The sequence below is a fragment of the Hibiscus syriacus genome, unplaced genomic scaffold, assembly GCF_006381635.1.
Source record: "Hibiscus syriacus cultivar Baekdansim isolate YM2019G1 unplaced genomic scaffold, ASM638163v2 tig00002237_pilon, whole genome shotgun sequence".
NCBI lineage: Eukaryota > Viridiplantae > Streptophyta > Magnoliopsida > Malvales > Malvaceae > Hibiscus > Hibiscus syriacus.
In genome coordinates, this window is record NW_024061918.1 from 7,720,347 (window position 1) to 7,730,485 (window position 10,139).

Below are 10,139 nucleotides of genomic sequence, written 5' to 3' on the forward strand. Positions count from 1 at the left end.
AAATATATATTTATAATATTTATTTTATTTATTAAAATCTTATTTAATTACTTTTAACTTATTTTAATCCTGTTTTAATATTTATTTATTTTTCAATATTAAGAAAGGGCAGTCTTAAAACAACTGGATATCCATTTTTATGATATTTTTAAATAAATAAATATCCTATTTTATAAATTATATATTAATTATTTTAATTATTTTTTTTATTTTTTTAATATCGAAGAAAAGAGCTGTCTTAAGATACCTAGAAGTCATTTTCTGATATTTCTAAATAAATAAATATTTTATTTATAAATATATATAAATTAATATATTTTTTCCATAATCATAATTTTGAAATAATAGGATTATAAATTAAATATATTTTGAATTTTTAAATTTCTAATAATAGAGACAATTTATAATTAAAAAGTATCAATTTTGGGCGTTGTAGGGGTGCTAATCCTTCCCTAAACGTAACCGACCACGAATTTTTTTTTAAAAAAGAATGAATTTTTGGTTAAAATGTAAATCAGTTTATCTTTTAATCGATATTTTCTTAAAAACTCATTTAAAGGATGATTTTTAGGTATTCGACCTACCTGACCCAAAAAGCCGATGACGACTCCCAAATTATTTTTAAAACCATTTATTCACATCACTTTTCCCGCCAAGTAAAAATTTCACGCTTAGACGAAAACCGGTTACGACAATATCGAATATTTTAAAACTTCAGTGGTTACAACCAAAATAAAAAGAAAGTTCAACGATAAATATTTTTAATTTAACAAAAGTTAATAGAAAAAGAAACAGAAAGAATCAACTAGTAGTAAATTGGCAGACAATATTTTTGGCTACATTTGAATTGTCAAATATAAGAGAAGATGCATACAAACTAACTAGTGGATCTATAAATTAAAAAATAAGGGTTTATTTTTAAAAATTTAAGTATATAAATTTCTTTATTTTTTTTAGTTTTATTAATAAATTAAATTTAATATTTTTCTCAAATTCGTTATTAATAATTAATTGTTTTTAATTGATTAATTTCTCTAAAAAATCGTCAAAGGTCGGTAGCCTCAGGATTGGGGCGTCCGCATTAAATTCCTATGATTTTCCATTTCTACTATCGTCCCGCAATTATCGCTTCCCATAAAAATACGCTCTTTTCAAATTTGAAAACATATACATATATCTCACATTTATATTTCGATGTTTGTCGTATAAAAGAAAAGTGCTTCGTTTTCCCTTTCTTTTTAAAGAAGAGAGAGAGGGAGAAAAAAGAAAATAAAAAGGAAATAAGAAAAGCTGAATTCTGAAAGGAACTTGGAAGCTTTAAACTCGGTTTACAACTCATCTCTCCCCCACGCTGTTTGTTTCTTTGTAAATTTAGTGTTGGGTTGGCGACTTGGCGGCAAAGAATAAAACACATAGAGTAATTTTTGGGATCTTTGGTTCTTGATCACATGATCAACGTCGACCATTGAAATCAAATGGGTTGTGTCAGTTCGAAGCAGGCGGTGTCGGTGACGCCTGCAATAGATCACTCGGGCGCTTTACGAGACAATGCCGGTGCCGCCGGTAGCTTTGGGAGTAACTCAGGTCGGTCTCGGACCGGGTTCTCGGAGCTGGAGAAGAAGGCAAGCAGCTTCGGCGCCGGTAGTAAGAGGAAAAAGAATAGTAACGGCGGTGTTGTGACTGATTTGGGGGCGAGTGGGGGTGAGTCGGGTCAGGCGAATGGGAGATCCGACTCGCTGAGTTTGCGGTTGGGGAATTTGCAGAAGTATATAGAAAGTGAACACGTGGCAGCCGGCTGGCCTGCATGGCTTAGTGCCGTCGCCGGAGAAGCCATTCACGGTTGGGTTCCCCTCAAGGCCGACTCTTTTGAGAAGCTTGAGAAGGTTTGAATTATTTTCATTTTTGTTCTTTTCTTGTTTATTTTATTGTTTCCCAAAAGTTAATTCTTTGCTTTTGGATGTCAGAAAATTGTTTCATTTGAATATTAAATTCTCAAAATTAATTCCTACTTCAAACCCTTTCAAATCAAGAAAAAAAATTTATTTTGTGTTTTTTGTTTTAAGCATTTTAATGGAGTGAGTTTATTTAATGTTACTGATAACCTAAAAGGGAATTCTTGTTTACGTTCATGTTTTTTAACTCTTCATTTTCAGTTAAATATATGTTATTCAGATCTAGGGACCGAATCAGAATTTTATGTTAGAAAGATGAGTATATAAATTTTAGAGCTGAGTAAACTGATAAAATTTTAAGAGCGTAAACAGTTTATCAATAGAAAATAAATAGAAAAATTTAAAGCTTGAGAATTTGAAAATTTCGGGAAACGGCTGTCCCCACTCATCCCTTCGATCCATCCTTTTGCAGACTTATTTTTAAGTTCTCATCTCAGGCTTTGTGCTTCGATTTGCGTCCTTGTTCTGCTAAAAGCAACTTTTGTTATTTCTCAACATTGTCTAGGAATGCCATACCTTGATGTAATGATCTTTTCTACTTTTTCATCTGGTTTAACAGATAGGGCAAGGTACCTATAGCACCGTGTTTCGAGCTCGAGACCTTGAGAGTGGAAAGATAGTTGCCCTAAAGAAGGTTTGTTTCGACAATTTTGAGCCCGAGAGTGTTCGGTTCATGGCAAGAGAGATATTGATTCTTCGTAGGCTCGACCATCCGAACATCATAAAATTGGAAGGGATAATTACTTCCCGGATGTCATGTAGCATATTCCTTGTATTCGAGTACATGGAACATGATGTTACCGGGCTTTTGTCTTGTCCCGACATCAAGTTCAGCGTACCGCAGGTTTGTTTACTTTGCCTTTGTTGCTAAGGTTAGTCTTATTGTTCAAGGATGGCTTGTACATGTTGGCGAGTTCATTAATATATTTTGTCGTCTTTATATTTACACGAACGAAACAAAAAGACACCGTACATATTTGCACTCCTTACATAAAACCGAAAGACGTTATCTTTAGCGATGAATATTGATTTTGTTTTGTAGATCAAATGCTATTTGAAGCAGTTGTTATCCGGACTTGATCACTGCCATTCACACGGTATAATGCATCGTGACGTTAAAGGATCAAACCTCCTTGTAAATAATGAAGGCATCCTAAAGATAGCTGATTTTGGTTTGGCTAACTTCTATGTTTCGGGCAAACGACAGCCCTTAACAAGTCGTGTTGTAACCTTATGGTACCGGCCCCCCGAACTTTTGTTGGGTTCTACAAATTACACGGCAGCTGTCGATCTTTGGAGTGTTGGCTGCGTATTTGCTGAACTTCTTCTCGGGAAACCTATCCTGCAAGGGAGAACAGAGGTAAGCACCTTGCTTATGCACATCCCTTTTACATTATATTCATCTTAAGGTTTTTTATTAAAAGAAACAAAAGGACAACATTGGTGTAAATGACTGATATTACTCGGAAAAGCCAATATACAGTAGTCGATTATATATGAGTGTGCATTTTCTGATAATCATGCTTCTTTTCTCTCTTCATTGTTTACTGTTGATCTATGCAATAATTTTTTGCTGTTATAAATATCACAGGGTAATGGAAGCATGTTACTTTTTTTGTTCAGGTCGAACAGCTCCATAAAATTTTCAAGCTCTGTGGTTCCCCACCGGAAGTTTACTGGAAAAAATCCAGACTTCCTCATGCAACTCTATTCAAACCGCAACAACCTTACCATAGTTGTCTTCGGGAGACTTTTAAAGGTTTACCAGTTACCGCTGTTAACCTAGTAGAAATTTTGCTTTCAGTGGAGCCATACAAGCGCGGGACTGCTTCCTCTGCTCTTGCATCGGAGGTAATCATGTGAATTTGTACCATGATTTTTTCTTAATTGAGATTGTAGTTTGTTATTCACCCTTCTTAAGTATCTAATCTGATGATAATTGACTATTAGTGTTGTACTCCTCGAAAATAAGGCCACCTCAACCACCAAAAAGTAAAACCGTCAAATAACACTTAGAAATGCACTTGAATTTGGGTTCGGTGCCAACGAACGAAACAAATGGCCTATATATTGTAACCTTGATCCATAGTACAGCAAAACATAATATGATATTAGGGCTTCAGTTTTATGTGTCACTTCCATCTTTGTCTCAATGTATCTTTGTTGTTCAGCTAGCACTTTCTTTAGAGGAACATTAGAAATGCAGTATCCAGTGTTGTATTAATGCTTTTGAAATACTATTTCTTTCGTTTGCACTAATTCCGATTCTTAATCTAAAAATTTCAGTATTTTACAACGAAGCCTTATGCCTGTGATCCATCAGGCTTGCCGGTATATCCACCTAGCAAAGAGATAGATGCAAGATATCATGAAGAATCAAAAAGGTGAGAACTTTGTTTGAAAGAGTGTGTACCGAAACATTAGTATATTTAAGTTTCTAAGACCGCTATCCCAGTTATCATAAATCTCTACTGAAATAGATTGATTTCCTTGATGGTTGTGTCTGATAATTTTCTTTTTTCGAGGTTTTGGAGAATGTGCAGACAACTTATGTATGTTATAGTACTTACCTGATGATCATCTTCTGCAAATTTCTACCATTATTCATGCATATATACAACTTAACTCCCCATGATATCATCTTCAATGAGCATGAAAGGTCGAAACGCTCAATTAGTGTTTATGTATCCGATCTTCATCTTTGATGTTTGTAGTCATCCTATGCATGTTGCAGTACTAACCCAATGATGATAACCTGGAAATTCTATGGTATATGCAGTTAATGTGGTGGAAAGGCGGCTATGTGCGTGTTTTTTTGTATTCTTATCATGAGAAAGCTTGGTGGCTTTTGAGTTAGGAGTTGGCTTCTATGGTTTTAGTCAGCTGTTACCTTGGCTTTTATTATGGTTGTTTTGTTTTGTTTGGGCGTCTATCGAGCCACGTTTAGGCTTTGAGTTTGACCAGTCTGTTTTTTAGGCTGTTGTTGTTGCTTTGTTGGATTAGGCCGGTTCTGGTAGGATTGTTTGAGGTTGTTTTTGGTGTTTTGTTTATATTGGGGGTGGCTCCCTGGTTGTATCGTGTATTTCCTATGGTTAATGAAATCTTAAGGCACTCTTTTTCTCCTCCCGCTGATTAAGGAGCTTCTCTATAAGCTCCTTTAATCATGAAGGAGGTTTTTAACGAGGCCTTCAATTCCTATAAAAAAAAAATGCAGTTATGCACTTATACATGACTTTACGGTGTATGTTATAATCTTCAATGAGCTTGTTTCAATGGCTTCACAGGAGAAAGATAAGTGGAAGAGTTCGTGCGCCTGAAACGAGAAAGCCTATAAGAAAACCCCATGAAATAATTAAATCGGCACTGGTTGAGGTCCCTCTCTCACTTGTCCCCATGTATTTTTGGGTACCAAGAAAACCAATTTTCTTCTTTTACATGCAGGATACTGCTGCTGCAACAGAAACTCTAGGTTATCGGAAAATTAGTGGTAATCATATCGAAATCTCAAAGCGAAGAACTACTACTATCAATGCTGGAGTGCCAAATCCATCTACTGATGCACCAGAAGAGACTTCTCATGTAAAGCATGAATCCCAAGGTGATATTCCGTTTTCTGGTCCGTTACAAGTTTCTTCATCGAGTGGCTTTGCATGGGCCAAAAGACGAAAAGATGATGTATCTGTAAGATCACTAAGTAGATCTATCTCAAGAGGCCACATTTACAATTCTTTAGACCATTCTGCCCAATTACATACAAAAAACAATATTGATTCGAAACATGAGAATGGGAATGTAATATATGGAGGTCGAACTGATTCTGGAGGACATGATTCGTATGAAGTTGCCAAGCATGCTATGCAGAAACAATGGAGCCAATTTGAACGCCGGGATTCATTTGATGCTTCTGACAAATACCACTCTCAAGAGCTATCGTTGGCACTTAATCGAAGAGAGGAAATGTCGTCCAAGAAAAATTACTCGGTATGTTGGTATTAAAACCAGAAACTACATTGAAATTGTCTTGTCACCTAATTTAAGTGTTTTTACAGGGTTACCAAGATGATGGTGAGAAGGTTGAGTTTTCGGGGCCTTTGTTGTCTCAATCTCATAGAGTTGATGAACTCTTGGAACGACATGAGCGGCAGATCCGTCAAGCAATTCGGAAGTCGTGGTTTCAAAGAGGTACGGTAATAACAACAGAAACAACTACGTAAAGGATCTTTTTTTATTATTATAGATTACTGTTGTCAGTCTTTATAGTATGCCTTTTTGCTCCTGTAGTTTGCTAGCTTTGTAAATCACTGAACATTAACGTACGATCGAGTATTGACATCGATACATTAAACGAAGAAAGGGAGGGAATTAACTGTGTGGATGGGGTAGGGGGAGGCTATTTGTACTCGGGATGAATGCCAAATAAGTGAATGTGGAGAATCATTCCTGCACATCCATGTTCAAATGTGTCGTACGGATGTTGATTCCGGTATTTTAGAGAAAAACGAAGGGTCGGGGAAACTTCGATAACTATTATGAATGTTCTTTCACTTCTCAACTTGGTGACCTAAATACTACATAAAGTAACCATACGACTGAGCACGGTTAATGAAAAAAGCTGTACATACTAGCTAACAAGCCATTCTCCAGACGGAGTTCTTTCTCGATGAATTCTTGATGTTGAAATAGATTAAACAGGCTAACATTATTGATCAATAACTTGCATTGCAGGTAAAAAACTTGGGAAGTAATCTTCAGATACTCATGTCTAATGACAGGAAGAAAAGGTTCTTTCTCCTATCGCAAAAGCGATACGTATCGGTGGAATTAACTTCGACCCAAAGCTTCTGCATCGAACTGTCGTGTGGAACTTGTAAACTACAATATGATGGTATGGGTGCATGGTTATGAACCATGGCTGATTCTTTTTCCTCCCTTTCTGTTGGTCAAGTTTGAGCCCAGAATGTGCAGTTTCATAGTAATTGGTTCTGAGAACCACCTTCTTTATGATCATTGGTTCATATCAATAGTTTTATGATGTTATGTATAAAAAATTACACGTTACCAATTCATCTTATATAACTTTTGATCCACTCATATTCATGTATAATATACTTCTAATGATAATGGAACTAGAGTGATGCATAAAGTATTATCTGACGTGTTAGCATAAAATAATTAATATTTTTTTTTTGTTTCAAATAACATCTAAAAATGATTGAAAATCAATTTTTTAATATTATTTGACATGAGTTACTTTTATCTCAAACGATATTCAAATTTAATTATTATTTTATAAGTCCGTATTTTATTATTTAAAATTTGATACTTTTTTATTATTTGATGTACAATGATACTCCCTTTACAAAATTTTGAACTTTTTTTTAACATGATTTCAGGTATTCACATAATTCTTTTTACTTCAAATATTTTCAAGTATATAAAGAGGAGTAAAAATGAATGTAATTTAATTTTTTAAGGTTACTTTGTTTTACTTAAAAACGTATTTCAGAAAATAATTTTCGTAAAATAGATTACATTTTCTAGAAAATAATTTTTAGAAACTATTTTTATCATATTTTGATGATATATAAATCAATTTCCACTAATTCATAAAATTTCTAGAAATTATTTATTATAAATGTAGAATATAATAAATAATATTATTTATTATAAAAATTTAATTTTATTATTTTAAAATATTAACATATTTTATTTAATATTATAAATATTAAGACTGGTAAATTTTATCAAAATAAAATATTTAATTATTATTAAAATAAGAATATTATATTATCTTAATAAAATAATAAATATGAATTAATTTTTAAAATAATAATATTATTATAATATTAAAATAAAATAATATATTATATTTTAAAATTTATTAATAAAAAATATTTTTAAATATTTTTTGAAATAATACTAAAATAATAATAATAATAATAATTTTTATATTATTAAAATAAAAATATAATATATTATATTATTTTAATATATTATTATAATTATAAAAATTATAATATTATATCATTAAAATTTTTAAAAAATATATTATATATTTTTTAATAATTAATTTTTATTAAAATTTTAATATTAAATACTTAAAATAATATTATTTTAGATATTTATGTTTTGAAGTGAAAGTTTAGAAAATAATTTATAAAAATTAAATTATACGACACTTTATAGAAAATATAAAAAATATTATTTAGAAAAATAAATTATGGTAATCAATCTGTTTTGCATCAACTAAATGCTAAAAATTAAAAAAATATTTTTCATCAAATGTTTTACAAAACAAACAAACCTTAATAATAGAAATTGGGGTAGAGCTATGTTTCTATATATTTGAAGAATAAGATCAGGTGCTCTCAAACACATCTGGCACAAATTCTCTTTTGTTTTACCTGATTCAGGTAAATCTGAGTGGAGATGAATTAGTCGGGTCCAATCTACATTATAATAACTCATATTGTGGGCCTGAAGAGATTTTTGTTCTGGATCGGTTGATTCTGTCTTAGAGAGCTTAATTAACGACAATTTCTCGCATAACAACAGGATGCAAGGGCATCTTGCAAAGGTTCGTTTCTCAGGATGTTCCTGGTTCTATTCTTGTTTACTCGAGGAGGGGAGTGTCAAGTTCAAAAGCTGTGATTAGAAGGGAGACCAAGAGATTATTAAGAGAAACACTTGAAGGGAATAAGAGAAACACTGGAAGGGAATGCTCGAACGAGAGATGAAATTTCTGCTGATAGGCACGACGAAGGGATCCTTGAAGAGGCAGAAACAGTTTGGGAAGTGAGCAATATATTGTAACTGTCGTTTAAAGGAGGCAAGGAGGCGGTCGTTGAAAGGGTTTGAGCCTTGGGAGAGGAGTTGAGGCGTGCAATCTGATACACAGAAGTCGTGATCAATTCGTGGGATTTATTATGGGACTAATGAATTTCTCTGGTAACTTGGAATATTAGGGGATTTGGGAGGTTAAAAAAGTTAAGAGCTGCCAGTAGACTTCTTAAGAAGTCAAGGGCGAAGATAGCTTTCTTTTAGGAAGTAAAAATGGCTGAAGTGAACTTATCGTTATGTAGGAGAATATGGGGAACAGGGGATCTCGAGTTGGCTTTTAGCCCAACTGAAGGCTCGGTAGGAGGATTACTTTGCTTGTGGGACTTTTTCAAGGAGTCAACTAGGATTATTAATCGAAAGTTTGTTGTCGTTATCGGATCGATTACATGTAAGAACATCAGATGCAGCTTCATGAATGTGTACGACTCTTCAATAGATGGGAAGAAAGAGGAATTCTTCCGAGAATTGTTAGATTTTTGTAGACACCTGTTTTTATCCGGGGTTTTCGTTCGAGTTTTTACTCCAGTTTATTTATATGTTACTAATTAGTTATTATTACTAAGTTTGACATGTGTTTATTTATTTATGTTATTATTAGTGTGTTAGTTGTATGGGTGTGTTTAATTACATAATGGTTGTCTATTTGTCTATGTAGTCATGCATGTGATCATATATATATATATACATAGATAAATATGGTAAATGAATTCACTAATTAAATGCTTTGTTTTTACAGGCCGAAGTACTCCAAGCCCAAATCAGGCCCCAAATTATAAACAGTGCATCCCGGTCGAGACCCATTACAAGAGACCCATGCGCTGCCTACAACCAGCAGCACTCGTGCACCCCATGTGAAGCAACGCACGGATCCACCAAGCACCCTGACGGCCACCCACGAGTGCCCATACCCTGCAATGTCACAAATCAAGGCAGAGAAAAAGAAAGCAAAAGAAAAAGTATAGGCCACCAGGAAAGGGGCCGAATTCCACGAGCAAAAGAGAGAACACTATATTTCTAGGAAATTTTCTATGCTAGTAGAGAGAGCATTACATGGGGGGGGGGGCATTACATTGGAAAGGGGGAATAATTATGATTTACGAATGAAAATTTGGAGCAGGGGGGCTCGGTTTTTCATCAAAAAGGAGGGAAGTCTCGATTAGAAGAAGGGAAGAGGGCCATTCGAACAGGGGGAGTTCACGAACAGAAGGCTACGAAGGGGTTGCATACGTCTGGGCAGTATTTGGTTCTATTATTAGTTGCGGCAGCCAGGACAGGGAAATCCAAGCAAATATCTTGAGTTCTGTAAGCATTGTTGGTTGTTTTGGGATTTAGTAATGACTTTTTTAA

The 10,139-nt window shown here is 33.8% G+C and overlaps 1 protein-coding gene across 1 annotated transcript; it reads left to right on the plus strand.

The window, feature by feature from the left end:
* Positions 1-1,289: 1,289 nt before the first annotated feature.
* LOC120142784 (protein IMPAIRED IN BABA-INDUCED STERILITY 1-like) lies at positions 1,290-6,954 on the plus strand. The gene is made up of 9 exons (XM_039157290.1): positions 1,290-1,883; positions 2,512-2,796; positions 2,995-3,312; positions 3,576-3,803; positions 4,239-4,336; positions 5,237-5,324; positions 5,394-5,933; positions 6,002-6,134; positions 6,678-6,954. Exons 1-9 carry the CDS (start codon positions 1,476-1,478, stop codon positions 6,695-6,697), a joined length of 2,118 nt encoding a protein of 705 aa, XP_039013221.1. The 5' UTR covers positions 1,290-1,475; the 3' UTR covers positions 6,698-6,954.
* The last annotated feature ends 3,185 nt before the right edge of the window (positions 6,955-10,139 follow it).